General features: G+C 41.8%; 1 protein-coding gene across 7 annotated transcripts in view; it reads right to left on the bottom strand.

Annotated features, from left to right (window-relative positions):
- The window catches only part of NBEA (neurobeachin), a 453,563-nt gene that overhangs the window by 298,189 nt on the left and 135,392 nt on the right, over positions 1-19,982 (bottom strand). For all 7 annotated transcript variants that reach the window (XM_069969916.1, XM_069969921.1, XM_069969920.1 and 4 more), the window contains exons 11-15: positions 14,712-14,820; positions 13,313-13,465; positions 12,514-12,682; positions 2,935-3,014; positions 1,456-1,518 (exon numbers count right to left, since the gene is read on the bottom strand). In XM_069969916.1, the coding sequence (XP_069826017.1) occupies positions 1,456-1,518; positions 2,935-3,014; positions 12,514-12,682; positions 13,313-13,465; positions 14,712-14,820 (574 nt within the window). The remainder of the gene's footprint in view (positions 1-1,455; positions 1,519-2,934; positions 3,015-12,513; positions 12,683-13,312; positions 13,466-14,711; positions 14,821-19,982) is intronic.

The raw sequence follows: 19,982 nt of genomic DNA, 5'->3' as shown, positions 1-19,982 counted from the left end.
CTCGAGCATGATCGAGGTTCGCTTATCTCTAGTCAGCATCCTCTTCTGTTATGCACGTGGTCACTAGAGGCTGCAGTACAGGGGAAGATGCCAGGCCCTAGAGACAGGAGCAGAGGCGAGGCGGGACGGGGGGGGGGTGGACTAAGTATCAGAGTGTATTCCCACATTGTGTTTGTGTTAACGCAACGTGAGAACACAGCACTTTCTGCGCGCTGTTGCCCACTGTGTTAGTGCCCTATTACATGGCCTGATATCCTGGGTAAGCAGCACCGTTCTGCTAGTGTTCGAGCTGGTGGGGGCCCCTAAGTGGTGGAGGCCCCGGGGCACGTGCCGTGCTGGTGCCCTCCCTTTAATCCGGCCCTGTCTCTAACCTGTGGCTCTCCAGCTATTTAAAAACTCCCAAGTTGTAATTCTGCAATAACTAGAGGGCCACAGGTATACATCATAGTAGATTAGCCCTGGCAGCAATCTACAGGCTTTAGCGGCCAAATCAGGCATGATAGTAATGTGCCCCATTGTATCCCCACCCGAGACATCACATGGTATATGACTTAAGGCCCTATTACACAAAGTGATAATCGGCCATATTTGGCCGGTTTTTGCCCATTATGGCCGATAATCGCTTTGGGTAACAAAAGACAACGATCAGCTGACATGCACGATGTCGGCTAATCATTGTCTTTCAACATGTGAATCTGCTGCCGTCTCACCACGTAAAAGGAGTGGAGGCATCAGACTGCCGCTATCTCCTATGGGCTCCTCGGACATCCCCCCCTCTGCACCTACCCACTGCCTGGCAGCGCATGTAATAGCACCGGCAGCGACAGGGAACAAGAGGCAAGCAAGCTTTGACCTGAAACTTCGGTGCTTGCTTGCTCCCACTGATCGCCCCGGTTAATAGGAGCTTAATATTGTTCCAAAGGATTGCTGCTGCACATTCATACAGTTTAAAGGGGTTATCCAGGTTTGGAAGAACATTGTCACTTTTTTCCAGAAACAGCTTGCCTCCAGTTTGGGTGTGGTTGTGCAGCTCACTTCTATGAAAGTGAATGGAGCATATCTGCAATACCACACACATCCTGGGGACAGAGGTGGTGCTGTTTTCTCTAAAAAAAATTTGCAGTTTTTTTCTCCCTAATCCCTGATAACCCCTTTAATAACCCCACCTTAACGCAGCTAAACAACCAAACATTTTACTATGGTTAAAAGTATCAGAAAGACTGTTTGGCCTATTAACTGCTCATATATTACAATACCCATTACTTACACTATTCCCGGTGGATTTTACAGCCCACCATATAGCAGCAGAGACAGGAACCTCAAGATGCCAACCAAATAATTGGAAAACTGTGCTCGGCTCACACACATAACCTTCCTACTTTATGTCATTGTTATAAAACTTTAATAATAAAGCGGCAGACAAATAAAGTGAGGGTGCAGTAATAGCCGGCATACCTCGTGCATTGTCAGCAGGTAATTTAGGATGCTCTGGAGCTCATCTTCTTTGACCCCTCGATCCTGTGGAAAAAATATAAAACTGAATTTTATACAGTATAGGTAACGTTTTATGAGACACAGAATAATACCTACCCGTAATGTTTGGAATAAGTGGAATGAAGAACGGGAGCAATGACATTAACAGGCTGTAATATATGAGCGGCAGACCCCTGCTGGGGAACTAGGCCTCTAGATGCAGAGTAAGGTTTTATGCATCTGTGACTACAGATAGTAATATTGATGGATGGCACAGACATCTGTTATGGAAAGGAGCTATATTATAAAATTCAGTGAATAAAATACAACAGGCAAATAGCCAATACCAAGTTTTACTATGCGTAAACGGTCGCTGGCATTTCAACAAACTTTGCTCTAAATCAATTGTACAAGTGAATATACAAAACTTTGTTAAGTATCTTAAAAGAGAGAAAAAAAAAACCCTCTTCCCCCTCCTATTAGACTCTATCTATTTATCTATCACTCTGATCAATAGGTTAATTCCATGTTGTGCTTATAAAACAGACTAGCAGTTCATTGAGGGATCAGGTTAAATGCTGCCCACACAAGTCTATGGAGGGAAAAGGAAGGAGATGGAATTGGACAGAGCCAAAGGCAGAGACACCGAAGAATACACAATCTAAGTCTGAGGTTTAGAGCTGACCCCAGTGCTTGATCAATAGCTTACACTGCTAGGAACAGCTGCATAATGTCCTGCAGCATTTCAGTGGGTGTGCTATAGAAAGATAGAGGAGCATGGTGCATGGTTCTCACTTCTTTGTGTAGAGTGTATGGGAGACATAGCAACCTATATTCTGTACCTATTAGCTAAGAAACAACTAAAAATTACAGATGAAGCCTTTAGATGAAAAATGCCATATTAAAGTCATATATTGGGCAGAAAGAGTGCTACTCCTCAGGTACACACACGATAGCTCCTGCGTCTACTACCACTTCAAGTAACTAATTGGATTAGCTTTGTTTTTCTAACTGTTATAGGGGTTATCCAGACTTAGAAAAACATGGCTGCTTTCTTCCAGAAACAGCATCACATCTGTCCTTAGTTTTGGATGTGTATTTTGCAGTTCAACTCCATTGAAGTGAACACCACACACAACCTGAGGACAGATGTGGCGCTGTTTTTGCAAGAAAGTAGTCGAGTTCCTCTTAATCATGGATAACCCCTTTAAAAAAAGGATGGAAACAGCCTAACCGCTAAGCGTGGGTAACAAACAGAATGGGGTGTACAACAGACAGTTCCGGCTTAGGAGAAATCGTGTCGTGAAATGACATAACCATTATAAAGCTCAGTAAAAGTTCTTCCTCTATACTCCGACAACACAATAGACCCTAAAATAGAAGCTGTAGCCTGCGTCACACGAGATGCTATCATACCTGCAAAGTGACAAAACGCAACACAATGAACCTGATCACGCTTACCTTAAGAATGAGTTGCTTCAGGAAAAGCAGCATAAACGCACGCAAGGAAATGATTTCCTTTTGGGAAGGTCTGGAGCCATCTAAAATACAAAGGGGAAAATAAATACATCATGTACTATGGACCATAAGTTCGAAAAAGAAAAATTACACAAGGTTTTTTTTTTTCGATTGTAGCTTTTATCAATTTAACACAATGAATTGGTCTCGAGTTATAGGACACCCTCTGAGATGTCGTTCTTACTGTAAAGTGCATTGGCAATTTTTAAAGCTTCTCGCTGATCTTCCATCATTTCGGGCATATGCAGAGAACTTGCAGTGGTGACCTGTACTGTGGCAAGCGCAGCTTTACTTTTTTTTTTTTTTTTTTTATCAGAGTACAGTAACTTGATATAGAAATAGGGGTTGTACGACCAATTTTTTTTTTTCTTTTACATCAAATAGTGCCAGAGATTTGTAATTTACTTCTATTCTCAAGTCTTCTGGTACTTATCAGCTGCTGTATGCCCTGCAGGAAGTGGTGTATTCTTTCCAGTCTGGAGCAGTTTTCTATGGGGGATTTGCTACTGCTCGAGACAGTTCCTGACATGGACAGAGGTGGCAGCAGAGTGAACTGTGTCACACTGAAGAGAATACAAAACTTCCTGTAGGACATACAGCAGCTGATAAGTACTAGAAGACTTCAGATTTTTTTAAAGTAGTATATTAAAAATCTTTGGCAGTTTCTGCCACCAATTGATTGGAAAGAAAAAGATTTTTAGCGAACAACCCCTTTAAGGGCATATTCTGAGGAGTTAATCTTTTAGATAATTGTGTTCAGGGATGTATAAAAAAACAAAACAAAGACATTTTTACCCAGTCCCATTGCGCAGTGGTCTGTTGACCAGCAGATGTCCCACCCCAAAGCCACTAGTTAGCTGAATATAATCCACATGCCTACACCGAACCTGGAAGCATTGCACAGCAGAATCAGGGTGCCATGAGAAGCTTGTGGAAAGGGAGCAGGGAAGGCAAATACGTTTGTTCCTTTTACCAAACATGAGCCTGAACACAAGTATTTAAAAAAATGTACTCCTTGAAATATAACTTTAAAATCTAAATCAATGATCGACATACGAACGATATTCCGATCGTTACCTGCAATTACACAGAATGATTGTCGTTTAAATTCGAACGATATAACGATTTTTTGCACGATAATCGTCCCCTGTAATAGGGCCATAAGAGATAAGCTGCCCTAGAGCTTGCTGCACTCTTATCCTTTCCAAAAGGAAAAACATGGCTGTGCCAAACATGTATGGGGAGAACAGGACAGACAACTCTCGCCCAGTTATAGACGCTGTACTGCATAGGCAACTTCACATTCAAGTTGACGAAAGAGGTCAAATTCAACCAAAGCGATTGCTTGTTGGTTCAAATTTGACAAAGAACAAAAGTTTTAGCTAACCAATGTATTACCGCCAGAAAGGAGTCGTCCAAGTTGAATATTTTTGAACGACAATTGGATGAAAGATTGGTTGCTCTTCGAATATTCTCAGACAGGTTGTTCAACTTTTAATGGCCAAAATGGAGCAAAATATGTACGGCTGTGTCTATAAAACGATTGTTTCTCAGTATGTCTAAATTTCTAAATTTCCCAGTATGTCTAAATTTAGACTCAAATACAAGATTATGATAAACGTGAACATTCACTTTACTATTAAGGCAGATTCAACGTGAGCACTTTCTGGCTACAACACATTACACTAACACAATAGGAGTTCCAGAGAGGTGTGCTAAATCTAAAAATACATTGCCATCTACACAGAGAGCAAAGTGTTTGCTCTTCTATTACATTCACACATTTCCGTTTGCATGCTCCAGTAGTGAAGCTTCATTGCCTGCCCATAACACTACAGATATACGGAGTACATGAAAAACAATCATTCAGTAACTAGCTCGGTTGTGACTGAACAATGTGCACTGTGAGATACCCACGTATGCTCTATCATCAAGGAAGCAGATCACCAACCTGCAATGACTTTCTTCAGGTGTAATGTAAAACAGACAAGAAATTGTACTGTAGGATATTGGTACTTTCATATCAATGTTCTACAAAACTCATAACGTGTACACGACGTTGCCAAATTTACTGCGCTTGGCTGCAGTACAATTTATTGTTATTCTCTGGAAGGTGCAACCATCTGTCAGTGAGCAAGACAAAGAAGAAGCCTTATACTGGCAGACATAGCTACAGGAGCTGCAAAGATGGTAGCTGCACCTTGGCTTTGGTGTCTGAGGGGACCAAAAGCCCTTCTGACACCAAGCTTATAAAGGGCACATGGTCGGTAAGGGGAGGGCCCTGTTACAGATTTTGCCTTGGGTTGTAGGAAGTTCAAATTAAGATCCCATAGGCCACACTGATTTAAAGGACACGTGTCATCACTTTTATGGCCCTTGATTTATAAGCAGGGAGATTATTAGAAAATCAATACTGGTATGCCGGGATAATCCACCAGGGACCACTCTGACCACCTCTGCTATGGGCAGCGTAAAAAAAAAAAGAAAAAAAAAAAAAAAGTTTATCCGTTCCCTTGAAGCAGCAACAGAATTACCCAAGGTGTATGGCTAAATTTAAAAAGTAAGTAGAGACTGGTCTGTAGACTGACAAATTGCTTAGAAAGTACATCCTCATAAACAGAGTCTATTATTCTCCCCGAGACAATTGTTCCTTAGGGTAGTATTACACGGGCCGATGGGGGCCCGATAATAAATGTAAACTAGCGCCGATCTGCTAGATTGGCGCTCGTTTACTGGGCCTATTACACGACCCGATAATCGTTTAACAAGGGCTGCAGGGACATAGTTACCGATGACCTTGCAGACCTTGTTTAAACGTTATACATTACCTGTCCAGATTGCAGGGCTCCTCTTCCTCTGCACTTCTCCCCAGGTCCCGCGCGCGACAGCTTCAGAGTGGCCTGTCAGCTGACAGGCCACTCAGCCAATCACTGGCCGCGGCGGTCCCGGCCTGTGATTGGCTGAGCGGCCTGTCAGCTGATAGGCCACTCTGAAGCTGGATTGCGGGACTCGGGGAGAAGTACAGAGGATGAGGAGCCCTGCAACCTGGACAGGTAATGTATATTGTCAGTCCCCGGCCGCGCACCGCTATTACACGTAGCGGTGCACAGTCGGTGGCTGACAATTATAGGTCAGAACCTATATCAACGATCAGTCAATGACAACAATCATCGGCCGATCGTCTTTATTACACAGAACGATAATCGGCCGAATCAGGCCGATTCGGCCAATTATCGTTCTGTGTAATAGTACCCTTAGTCAAAAATTTCCCATTGCATTCATGGAATGAACATTTTTAGGGTCAGCAAAGTTACTGGTCTTCAAAAAATGACAACCCTAGCCTATAAGTAGTATTTGGCGGACATCAAATACTTAATGCTACAAAGACGAGCCATACATGGCTTTACCCTGTGATAAAAGTTCAATGGCAGGCCAGTGATTGTTTTTCAGAAAACTATAAATATTAATAGTAAAAGCGATTTTAAGAAACTCTGTAATAGGTTTTATTTAGCAAAAGTGTTTCCTTCTGTTCTCAAAAGCAGGATTTCTGTGTCCATTACAGTCTATGGAGAGGGGAGGGATCGAGGGGGTGAGTGAGCACAGAGGAGAGAAAAATCAGTCCTGTACAGCACAACACCCTGCAATCTTCTCTCACCAAGTTCCTTAATAAGCACTGATCTTTCTGACCTCTGAATCCAGCGTTTTAGATGACCAGACAGTCTACAAACAGCTGACCTTTTTGTCTCTTCTTCCTGCTCACTCATCTCCCTCGGCCCCTCCCCCTCCATAGGATATAATGGACACAGTAGAACCAGTCTTTACTTGCTTACTACATGATTTATATATGTATCGGTATGAGTAATCCAATACCAAAGTTCAGCATCCAAATTAAGAAAAAAAATTGTTATCCTATTCAGTTTTTAGGGAATAATTCACTTAGATACTCTCATATTACCCCTATGGTTTCACTCTTTATCCATGAGCATATACCTTAAAGTTGCTTATTTAGCCAGATTACTGACAATGCTTTACAGTGAATTACAGTCACCATGGCCAGGATAGTTAGCATTACGGTAGTTTGTAGCTTTATTCCATGAGACCAATTTTATGGCCAATTTAACAGGACATACAAACGTCTCTGCAGCGAGGCTTCCTATATCTCTGAATCCCACAAATCAGCTCTAGGGAACCTTCTAGGGAGGTCAGCAAAGCATTAAACAAACAAATCTCAAAACTGGCTGGACTTGTAAAAAATGTGTCAGCGAAAATGAATTCTTTCTGCGGAGTCAATGATCCAAGCACAACCGCAGTAGTTAATGTGTTGGAGCAAAAGGCATTTCCAGGTCTAAATGATACATCAGCAATGCAAACATCGATACGTGTAACCAGTACTAGACAATATGATTTAATTTAAAGCATTCTATTAAAAGGGGTCTTCCAGAAAAAAAAAAAAATTGACGGCTTATTATTGGATAATGTATGATCAGTAAGAATTCAACCCCTTGGACTCTAACTGCTTTGGGAAGGGTAGAGGCATCACTTCTTTATACCTGTGATGGTGTCTGGTATTGCAGCTCAGCCCCCTTCAATCAGGCCTTCATAGAAGTATTAATGGACTAAAGGGGTCTTCCACGAAAAAACTAATTGATGACTTTTTCAAAAGATAAGTCATTAACACGTGGTCACTCAGAGTCCAACCCCTTGAACATCCACCAATGTGCTTTGTTAGTAACAAGTTGTTGTTTATACATATGGTTGTGTTTTGTACTGTAGATCAGCCACCTTCAATCATACCTCCATACAGATTTTGGGTGACCATTAATGGCTGTTAACTGTTCTCATTAGGGTTGTCACTAGTGATGAACAAATTTACACAATGTTGGTGTTTGTGGAGAGGATTGTGCAACTATGTGACCCTACTGGGGAATTAACTATTTGTGGGGCACTACCATGACACTATTGGAGAAATTATTTGTGGGACACTATTGGGGGAGTTAACCATTTGTGGGGCACTAGGGGGGAATTAACTATTTGTGGGGCACTATGTGGGAATTACATAATATATGAGGAAAACAATGGAAAACTACTGTGTGGAGGCAACTACTTAACAGGGGTGTATTAGGTGGTTCTATTACTGCATGGGCTACAGAAGAGGGCATAATTCCCATTTCAGGCACTATGGATGGGGAGTTTGTATATGAGTGAGTAGGAGGTGCTAGAAAGGAGGGTGCCTAAGGTGAGATATGGCAATGTGGGGGCTCATGGTACAGTTAATCCACCATTGGCATCCATGTCACTGCTGTATGTAGCGCCCATAACGCTGGATGCTTCCTCCCATAGAGGAGCCAGTATACATCCCCATAGGATGGCGGTACAAGTGTCATGGGTGGTACGTGAAGCAGTGATGTGGACAATTTATGATATCAGCGCACGGATCCGCAGGATCTGACAGTGCCAGGAATGTAGTACATGCTTCAATAAATATTAAGGTTGGCCTGTAACTTTTAATTTAAATTTTTTTTTTGTCCACTGTGTATTTGAATTTGATAGCCCTGCACTAAATTAAATATGGAATCTATGGGAGCCTCCTTCAAGGGCTCTTTAAAGGAAAACTATCAACAGGTTTTTCTATACCAACCTTCTGATAGCTAACAGTAGCTGCAGAGTTCCTGATCCTGGTGGCGGTTGCAAAGTTATGCTAATTAGGCCTTTGGTGCACTGGGCGCGTTTCTCAGCCCCACGGTGCACTGCTCGCCCACTGCTCCTAAGTCTCATCCTACTTCCATAAATTAGTATATGCATAAGTATGAATCAAACCAAGGACCAGCAGGCACCAGTAATAAATCCAAATAAGCAAACAGCACAAACAAACCCTATAAGAGAAAAAAAATCTCCTGATGTAGAGTAATACACGTGGAGTTTTTCCCACCCACAGGAGTGGTAGGATGGTGCACTACGGTGCCAAGGAAAGCCCCCAGTGCTCCACAGAGCTAATTTGCATATTTGCTTGCCAAGGAGGTAAAGAAGACGACCAGCATCAGGATCTCAGCAGGTACAGGTTGGTATGTACAAACCTGCTAAGTGTTTTCCTTTAAGAAACAAGCTCCAATACAAGCTGTAATGTCTAGAGGGTGAAAACAGGACAACATCCTGCAGTGACGTCTTGTGCCTTAACACAAGCCAAGCCTAAAAAAGCAAATGTCAGAATATTCTCATAAAGGAAACAATCGTGGGAATGTTCTATGAATGTAAATATGACACTTCCCTACATTTATGAGGGAAAAAAAAACAAACAATTGAGGTCTGTAGGAGGTAAAGAAGAGTCAGGTGAGAAAGCCAATGCCAAGACATTAAAAATGACAAGATCCGACAAAACACACACTCTAAGGAGTGCGGCCATAAGTGGCATTACCCAGGAAAGGAACATAAACTATTGAGCGAGTATTCAGCGGCCATTTCCCTGCTGGAGGCGAATGCGACCATGCTTACAACTCTAGAGATTTCTATTTGCTTTTCCTTCCAGCCCTGAAATATCCATTTTGTGGTAAGAAGTGATGTGCTTGTTTGGTTAAGTGTGTGAGAGTAGTCGATATGAATCTGGTTATTAACTTAGGCATTCATCCACATCCTGCAAGTGAATAAAGGTAAAGTGATCAAATCCATCTATGTTTGCCATGCATAGTGTGAACCTGTCACTGCAGCATGGAGGACGTCATCCTGTGAGCAGGAATAAAAATATACAGAAATATTCTGCTTTAGGAAACAGAAATATTAGTCACGGCCGCAGCGTTGCTTTCAAAAGTGAAGCGTGCAGAATGGCCGAGGTTCAAATGTAGGACACTATCACAGTAAGTCATGCTTCTACAGAAGGCAGAAACCTCAAAGGTTATGGGCACCTTTAACACAGTTTTTTTTTCTTTTTGATTGTTAGTCTCTTTAATGAAAAATAGTTTTCATCTAAAATGTCTTACTAGCGGCTACTCACAAAAAAAGATATGTCCATCTGTCAGGACGCGGGTTCCTAACTATCAGACTTATGACCTATCCTATGGATATACAATAAATGACTCATATAGAAATATCCCTTTAAGCCATTCAGTGAGGGATCACATCAGCATTATCTTGACAGATCTCTCTATTACCTAATAATCTCATATATTGGGAATAAAAATATTTTATTGTATTAATATTAATCTCCTAAGAAATCATTATTTTTTTTTTTACTTATCTGCACAGGGAATGCCCTAAATTAACAAAAAAAAACACAAGAATTATTCTTTGTGATCATCTATGCAATAATAAAAAAGTTATCAAAAAGTCCTAGCTATTCTAAAAGGGTACCAGCAAAAAGTACAGCAAAAGTAGACCTCACACAGCTCCATTGAAACTGTAAGAATTATAGGCATCAGGATGGGGAATTTATCAAACTTCAGAGCATCAAAAAGTCAAAAATGTGGGGGTAAATATTAGTTTTGCTTAAATTCCTTGTGACTTTTTACCTTAAAGTGGGTGGGGCTTACTGCAGAGGCAGGGTGGTCTCTCACGGAGGGGCACAGACTCTCAGAGCACCAATACTAAAAGTTATGCCTGCTGGCAGATGTAAAGTGTAGTTGAAATCTACCGTACATCTAATCCGCTTTAACCCCTAACCCTTATTATCACTATGAACAATGTTCCTTTTTGTGAAGAAAAGTAAAAAATCAATGAGTGCTCGGGACAAAAAGTTTCCTATTGTTAAAAAAATTGCTGCATTACTCTTTCTAGCTGTCTATAAAGATAAACTGTCTTGGAGAACATCCCACGCCTTCATTTATAAAGCAACATAAGACAAATCTTTACTTTCTATTTCTTTCAAGGTTTCTTATTTGTTTTTTTTAACTTATGTAGGAGGAAAAGCAAAAAAGGACGCATTTTTGATTATTATTGCAGTTAAAAGCAACCCAGTATCTCTTGAGCATACAGAGTACTGTATATCTCATCCTCAAAGAAACAGCAGCATGTAAGGCAAGACACCAAGAACCGAACAGATGGCGCTTCTACACGCTCAGAAAAATGACATGGTGGTAGAAGATGCGCCATAGGTAATCAGCAACTAAAGGGAATCTCCAGTATTAGGCGCCATGCAAGCGTCAGGAAAATCTAACTAGATTTCTGATCAGAAAACCTGGATAGATTTCCATACCCATAGGGTTCTTTTAGATACAGACACCCTTCAGAATTTTCCCTGAAGGGTGTCCACTAGAGATGAGCGAACCGGCTGAGGTTCGGGTTCATATGAACATGAATCAGCTTCTGATTCCCGCTGTCTGCCCGCTCCGTGGAGAGGGTGGATACAGCCTGAGGACCGCCTAGAAAACTGGGATACAGCCTATGGCTATAGCTGTATCCCAGTTTTCCAGGCGGTCCTCAAGGTTGAATCCACCCTCTCCACGGAGCGGGCAGACAGCGGGAATCAGAAGCAGATAGTTCAGGTTCATACGAACCCGAACCTCAGTCGGTTTCGCTCATCTCTAGTGTCTACGCTGGAAAATAGGTCATGAAAATAAAGATTCCAGCACAGATGTGCCATAGAACCTTAATGGAGCACCAAGAATTCCCAACAGTTCCAGATATGCATGCAGAAAATGGCTGAAATTCCGAACTGGGCCAGCGCCAGCACTGGGAAATTGCTGCCGGGTGCTGCATCTGACCCTTTAACTGTATGCACTCCTAATTAGGAGCCCATACAGATAAATGCTGCGCTTTGTTTGACAGGGCAAGAGGCCACTGTCTCCTTGCCATCTTCTGGCTGGAGGCAGCATTATGCCTCTAGCCATAAGAGTCCGCTCTCCCACTCAGTGTCATGGCATACGATTGACGGATTAAAGGCTCGCAGTGCTGGAAGGGAGAGGGTGAAGCCGGAGGAGGTGAGATTTTTTTTTGTCTCTTCAGTTTTTAAAGGTCATTATAAAAACAGTCACAGGTGTGTGCATGAGGCATTAGTCATTAAGTCCAATAAAAAATTTTTTTAGAGCTCCATAGAACAACAAGACAACAGTCCACATAGTAATAGTTCCCTCCACTTAGCAGTAACAGAGATGAACAAATTACAGCTGATGGCTGATTAAAACATTGATCCAAAGCAAATTTCAGGAGATTCTTTCATTTCTATGTCGTAAAATACATCTTGTTCAATAGAGGAACTCTTTAGCCCAATAGATAAGTAAAGATAGAAACATGACAGACTCCGTAACATTCTAAGTGATTGCCTAAGACCCCCATAAACATTATATGGGGGCTCTTGACTCTCGCCTGACAGATGGTGTCATTGAAAACAAGGAGTGGGCATGTTAAACTAATAGCTTTTGGATCTTTAATGAAAACATATGGGCATTTTCTGAATGTGCTAAAAAAGAAATAGACTGGTCACATGCAAATCCTTTAAAGTCTGATGGTTACTTTAGAAAACATCTGAGATGTTATTCATTATGATAAGCTTTAAGAAAGATGACGAATGATAGATATTTTACAGATCGTACTTACCCAGCCCCTTGGGATTGATCCCGCTACTGTCTGCAGGATTCACAACCCAGTAGTAATATTTCAGCGTGTGCATTAGCTGTAATACTGTTCCCACCCTACGGATGGTGGTGTATATCGTGGCAGTGCCGATAAACTCAGCTGATAAGTAGGTGTACAGTGAAAGCTGCACCTGGAACACAAAAAAAAAGTCTTTGAATTACAAGAAGTAATGACAATATCACAATACTATAGGCCTGCTGCATTATACAAATTTGCGGCATACCCAGATGTCTACAGAGAAGAAATATGCCACAACTAAAATACCCCATTTACACATATTGTCCTGTAATATGTAGTGGATGTTTGGTGTAAAGTCAGCTCTAAAAATTCACAGTAAAAAACATTAAAGGGAATCTGTCACTAGGTTTATGCCGCATAATCTATTCACAGAAATGCTGAACAGATTGTTGTATTATTTACATCATTTTGTTCAGCCGTTCTTCTAATATGCAGGAGAATGGGATTCTTGCCACACCCCTCCCCTAACCCTCCAGCTGCTGATTAACAGTTGACTACCTATACACAGCATGGATAGATAACTGCCAATCAGCAGCTGGTGGGCAGAATTTTCTACTTCTTATGAATATCCAGGACTACTGGGCTCATGCACATCTCGGTCACTATTTTATGCTACCTTTAGATAGGACAGCATAAATCTTCTGACACAGTCTCTTAGAGCTTATTGAGCTTGGTTTAGAAAACCATTAAAGACTAACCACATTGACACAACAGCGCCATCTAGGACTGGTGGGGGCATTACCTTTGCTGGAGTGTGTATCCAGATGGCGGGGTTAAAGAGGATATGATCACAAAGCTGCTTTAGTAAAGGTGCCCCATGCGACAATCCATCCAGGTACTTAGCAAATGACAAGAATTGCTCCAATACCGCTCTAGTTATGTGAACCCTAGAGGACTACAAAATGATAGAAGAGCATTACCAACTTTAGGTTGAGGTCATAACAATCAGAGAAAAGAATAGACAGGAACTAGATGGCACTAGACTAAAACACAGGTCTGATTGCTGGAAATGCTTCTTAGGTACAAAATAGCCAAAAAGAGAAGTTGCAACTTGCATTGAGGACGAATGAGACTTTTGAGTTGCAACCAAAAATCCACCCTTAAATGGCTTTATTGCAACTTTTGCATTGCGGTCATGTTATGCCATATGTAACATAAGGTGCAATGTCACACAACCAAAATTGCCATGTATCCCTAAGGCCACAGAAGTTGCCTTAGACTAGGGCTACATAAAGGGTGTGAGAGGTCGTACAAAATCTTGGTGAATGCTGGATTTTGAGTCACAAGTTAAACAGATAAATCTAACTTGATAATATGTATCGACTGTGCACTGGGCACTTAGGATGAAGTTCCTTACCTTAATCCCTGATGCCATTTTTGTGCAGTTTGTAGTTAAATCCATAGGTTAATGGGCTGTTTGATGCACTGGGGGTGGGACTACCACCCTCACTGCACCATCTGCCCCCCCCAGCTGCCCCGCCCCTTCTAACGACTATCAGTGGAGTGGGCCGTCCAGGGGTGGGCTGGATCGGTGCACTGGGGGCAGTAGTCCTTCCCCCAGTGCACCAAACCGCCTTGTTAGCCTGTGGAATTACCTACAAACTGCATGGAAATGGCTCTTGGAATAATAGCAGGAAACTTACCTTCATCCTCAGCGCCCGCTGCGCAATATAGACTTAATTGCAGGTTAGCGAATATTCAGGACAAATTTTGTCTCCCAGAAACAAACATAGAATGACTGCAAAGAATGATCTTGAAATGTGTAAAGAGCTGATTTGCTGAAACCATAATACGCCTTGAAGAATATTCACTAAGCTCTGCTTGATTCCTCTTATAGCCAAGAAGACTCTACAAGAATGTGTTGTGTAATCCATCACCCTGCGTCCTCTATCAGCTGCTGCCCCAATGTACAATGTTGCCAGGCACACGGCAGCTTATGGAACCACACAGCCGAAACCCTATATTACAATCAGACACATTATATACTGTTGGCTTCATATCCAGGTTCATGTTACAGAATGCGGAATAAGGAATTACTACAATAACCATGACATGTGTGAGTGTACAAGAAAAGCTTACTGTATTAGATAGAAAAGATTGATGGAAATGGTGGCTCTGTGTTACAGGATGTAGCAGCTTACCTTTTCCAAGAGGTAGCCAATGACTAAAAAGCCTTTCCCACCCAACATCTGTTCCTGCATGGCCACCGAACTCTTCAGCAGCTCCACCAGGAAAGCCAGGAGTGTCGCGCTAAAATGACAGACAGTTCATCCTTATTGAATTACTATATACTATTTCATATTCGTAACTATACAGCCATATAGATTCAAAAAGGTGACGATGACCTTTGGCTTTAAGGTTCCATTCCCATGGCTTAAAGGGGTATTCCATTCTGTTTGTATAATCCCGTAGCCATAGAATAGGCATCTCTGGTGGTCTGACTGCCAGGACCCCCATTAATCCCAAGAATAGAGATACAATTTCCCTGCAATGAATGAAGTGCTTTAGGAATCGATGGAGAACCTGGTGGTAAGACCCCAGCCATCAACTGGTTATCACTAGAGATAACAGCCACAGGTTGTATCCATGTTTTCCCGGATTCACTAGGGCCTCATTCAACGGTAATCAAACACCAAACTATCGGACTCTAGCATAATCGAAGTGCGCTCATCTCTAGGTATCACCTACCTTTCGGATAAGGGATAACAAGCTGAGATTGGAATACCCTTTAAATTAGAGTTCTATCATTCAGAATGTTCTTATACGGCTAAGTCATATCAATAGCAAATACAGCAATGCAGGTCTGAAGAAGTGTGCGCATGCACGAGAAACGGCTGTAACTGTTTACTGCGTGTGGCGTCCCCCCACCTGCTCTCGCATGCTACATTTTAGCTTGTGTGTTACATGAAATAAAGAAGGTTGCATCAGACAGTGAGTGCCCCCTCTACTTTCTTTTCGAACTGTCAGCAATGCATGCTGTGTTATTCTTACAGTCAAGTAAGACTGAATGGCTATCACAGGCTCTAAACAGAACAGACGATGGCAGTGTGTACAAAGTGTACAAACCATGAAAAGGTACAGAGAAGCAATAGGTATGATATTCAATTTTTGTACACATTTCCTCTTCTGTTCTACTTTGCTCTCTATGTGGAAAGAATTATATTTCAGGAAGGTGTAGTAGGTTTAGTAGGGTGAAAGATTTGGCTGAATTCCCAGCTACAGTGTACACAGGGAATTTATTATTTATACCTTTATTTACCAATACATATTTATTCATTAGACAGCTAAACATAGGTTACATTGCTGGAAAACAGTGTGAAGTACTATAGTGCTAGACTGTATCATATCTAAGAAAAACACAGAGGCCTCAAGTGGCCTCAACACAAACCTTAGAATTTATACATATTCAATTAACTAACAAAGGGCATCACTCCACTTCTCCACAGACACATATAATGAGGGCTTGGGGAGCTAATACAATGGAAACACAGAATATCATCTGATCTTGGTCTATTATCCCAAATCCTAATGCCAGTAAGAAAACCGTTCTGCATTTTACATGTCTGCAAATTCTTCAATAATTCCTCTTAAAACGTATGCAATTTTAGCCTGGATTTAGCACCATGTGTTCGCTAAGCATTTCAAATAGACCATTCGCCACTGCAAAATTCAACATTATACACCCAATAATCTGTCACATATCGGTAACTGTGGCGCTCTCACTGCTAAGAAGATTATTCAGCCTCCAAGAGAATGAAGCGATTTCCTCGGGGAGAAAAAGCAATGAACAGAAAGTTTATATAAAGCATTTGAAAAGCCTCTGCCTCGAGCCCTTGGAGAGATTTGTTACATTGGAGTCTCACATATATTATATTAAAGAAGGTCTTGAAAATATTCCTATTAAATGTACAACTAAGGAAGCCCCAGCAGCACGCCTAGGCGCTTCTATTCACACAAGAGCACAGAGGCCACTTTGGTTCAATGTGTTCATTTTTTTAAAGGGCTTGTGAGCTACAGAGCATAGCTGTTTTTTTCGGATCCAGACTTTTTGATTTCCCACCTTCTGAAGGTTATATCCAGCTTGCAACGCCTTAGATGGTCTGCTAGAAAAAAAAATTCAAGCCAGAACCTTACAGTAAGTTCTGAGTTTTGAGAACTTGGATATGAAATGTTGATAGATTATTTATTTTACCCCTTTGATGGATGAAATTACTACACCTTGAAGGGAACATGGTAACAGACTAAAGACCATATTGGAAAGAAGGATTTCGAAAGAGTTTCTCTGTGGATGGAGAATTTCTCTCTCAAAACTAGTAGCTAAACTTTGTGATTATCCTCTCTGTGGGTACAGTCATACGTGTAGGATCTGCTGACGATTCAGTCATTAAAGGCCCTATTACATGGGGCGATTATCGGCCAAAATATCGCCCTGTGTAATAGGGCCTGTGATCAGCAAACACTTGGTGGTCGTCTGATCAGGCTGATTCGATACATTTAGAAATCATCAGTTGTCGGCTGCACATCTTCCCATGTAATAAAGGATGTACCAATGGCTGACTTAAGCCAAAGACTGCATAAATAACTAAAGATTGTTTGTGCAGTCCAGGCCCCACGATTATAGAGCAGGGTAACAGGCTCAGTAAACATGCCAATCAATGAGATCAGAGCTTGTGTACTGAGTCAGGCCACTAACTGGGTTAAGCAGGATCCCTAGTGAGATGAAGGCGGTGGCCCAGGAATCAATAAGCCCCGTCTCACACAGTGTGGAGGTGAGGCCGGCACATGAGTGAGTTACAGTACGTAGACCACAGGGGCCAGAAAGAGGCAGCAACGTCCATATCCTGATGTGTGCCTTCCTGACTGTGACTTTGTGAGTGATTGTGAGTGAGGGGACAAACAGAAAACATGGCCACAGCAAAGCCCAGTCCTATTCACCATTTATAGGTCTCAGCCTGATGGGGCACTCACAATGTCCTCAGGCTATGTGACCTATATATGCTGTAGCAGGGTTTTCTATGGTAATTTATATGGTTAATGGCCACAGAAAATCCATGTGCAGCACTTATAGTTCACATAGCCTGAGCACATGTAGTAAGCCCCCTCAGCCAGGTTATTTGGTTAGTGGACAGAGATAGTTGGGGCGTGGTTCGTGGGGTGGGGGCAGGGCTAGAGGGGGCCCACAGTTTCTGAACAGCCCAGGGCCCATGATATCCTTAATCTACCCCTGACTATATTTATATGAATGATACACTAATTGTTTGTGTGGCCTGGCAGCGATATTTACTGTGTCTGCTGAAGGCACTGCCGATGAGTGATGATCTCGCAGATCAGTGCGTGCTTGCGTCCTTCAACACAGCCCTATATCGGGCTGTGTAAAAGAACCCTAAGTTAGCTTGATATCTGCAGCAGATCCTGTACATGTTACTACACTCTTTAGGTGTAAAGGGGGAGATTTATCTAACATGGTGTAAAGTGAAACTGGCTCAGTTGCCCCTAGCAACCAACCAGATTCCACCTTTCATTCCTCACAGACTCTTCGGAAAATGAAAAGTGGAATCTGATTGGTTGCTAGGGGCAACTGAGCCAGTTTCACTTTACACCATGTTTGATAAATCTCCCCCATTGTTTTTTAGAATAGGCTCCTCACTTGTTTAGTAATGCTCCTTTTATAACAGAAGCCATGGTAAATACCCAGTTCCATAGTAATGGTGTCCATTTGGTTTCTGTGAAAGGTTTTCATGTTACTATACAGTGGGTGAAGTGTTCGATGAACAGAGGAACTTTAATTTTAGCTATTCCATCGACAAGAAAACTTCACTGTGTAGTTTCAGATTCATAACCCTTCATCAGGCTTGGAGCTATGGAGTTAAGTATGTGAGAGGTTTCTACTCAAGTGACAGCGAATGAAGTTAAATGCTGCGCTATTTGCTCTCCGGCATAAGTGCCAAAACCTTGATAGAGGCTCACAAGTGTTATGTATAAAGGATGCTTTCTCTCTATGCTCTTCATAAATGTACTTGACAGTTCCTGCAAACAAAAATGTATTTTGCATAGGATCCTAGGGGCGACATATGGTACAGAATGGCGTATGTCGAAACATTTGGCGTCCATACTGGAATACTTCTCTTATATTCTTTGTAAACACAGCCAGAGATGTATGAATTAACAACCAATATGGCTGCACTTACTGTTGTATTGTAGAAGAATACTGTTATATCTATATGCACTTTCAATTATATGGTCATTGTAGATGTGAAAACTGATCTATAGCCATTTTTTGGCTGGAAATGTGGCTTCAGCTGCCATGTTCAGCTCAAAACGGCAGATGTAAATCTATAGTGTGTTTCTAATGATGCTATAGAGGCTGGATATGCTCTGTGAGGACAACAGAGAAGGGAAATACAACTTGGTACCAGCTACCGTATTACATGGCATCTTCCCAGTCTGTCATTGCTCTTTGCTGCCACCTCTGTCCGAAACAGGTACTATGCAAAGCAGTAGCGAATACGCATAGAAAAGTCTCTACTGCTTTCAACAGTTCCTGACATGGACAGAGGTGTCAGCAGCAAGCTTAGGGTCAGCCTGGAAAGGAAACACCACTTCCTGCAGGGACATACAGCAGCTGATACGTACTGGAAGACTGGAGATTTTAAGATCGAAATCTGTATAATTTTCTGCTACCAGTTTATTTAAAAACTATTTTATTTTTTTCTGAAGTACCCTTTTAAGAACTTTGACAGTGACACTTTAAGAGGAGGGGTGAAAAGGAGTGGTTTTATGCAATACAGGGGGTACTGCAAATTGTACTGAAGTCTATAGAATAAGTCAGTACATCTACATGTATTAGCTGTCGAGGACACGCGGGCACAGGGTGATTCATGTCTCTAACACCTGCTCCGCATGTCTGATCAGCAGTATTTGTCTTGCTTTCTAGGATACTAATGGTGCGTTTACACGAAACAATAATTGGCCCCGATCGTACGATTAACGATGTCGGAGTAACGATTTTTTTTTCATAACGATCAGTTTAGACGGTACGATATATCGTACGGAAAATTCGTTTTGCGATTGTTTTGCGAACGCTTAAGCCTATCTCACACACTGGTTAAATTGGCGAACGACTGTTCACACGGAACGATTCACGATTTTTTTGCGAACGACGATTTGATAACATGTTGAAAGATCAAAATGAGCGATGTATCGTTTGTTGGCTGCGTTTACACGTACGATTTTCATTCGAATTCGATCGTTATCGCGCAAACTCGTACGATAATCGTTACGTGTAAACGCACCATTACATTGAAATGGATTATACTTGGCAGCAGAATCTGCAACTAATAATAACTACCCCATCCTGTCTGAGAGGAGCTGCGGTATTATATATAGAACTGGAATGACATCACACACACTTT

The sequence above is a fragment of the Dendropsophus ebraccatus genome, chromosome 5 (genome assembly GCF_027789765.1).
Source record: "Dendropsophus ebraccatus isolate aDenEbr1 chromosome 5, aDenEbr1.pat, whole genome shotgun sequence".
NCBI lineage: Eukaryota > Metazoa > Chordata > Amphibia > Anura > Hylidae > Dendropsophus > Dendropsophus ebraccatus.
Note: the sequence above shows the minus strand (reverse complement) of the source record. Positions and strands in the feature narration are given on the sequence as shown.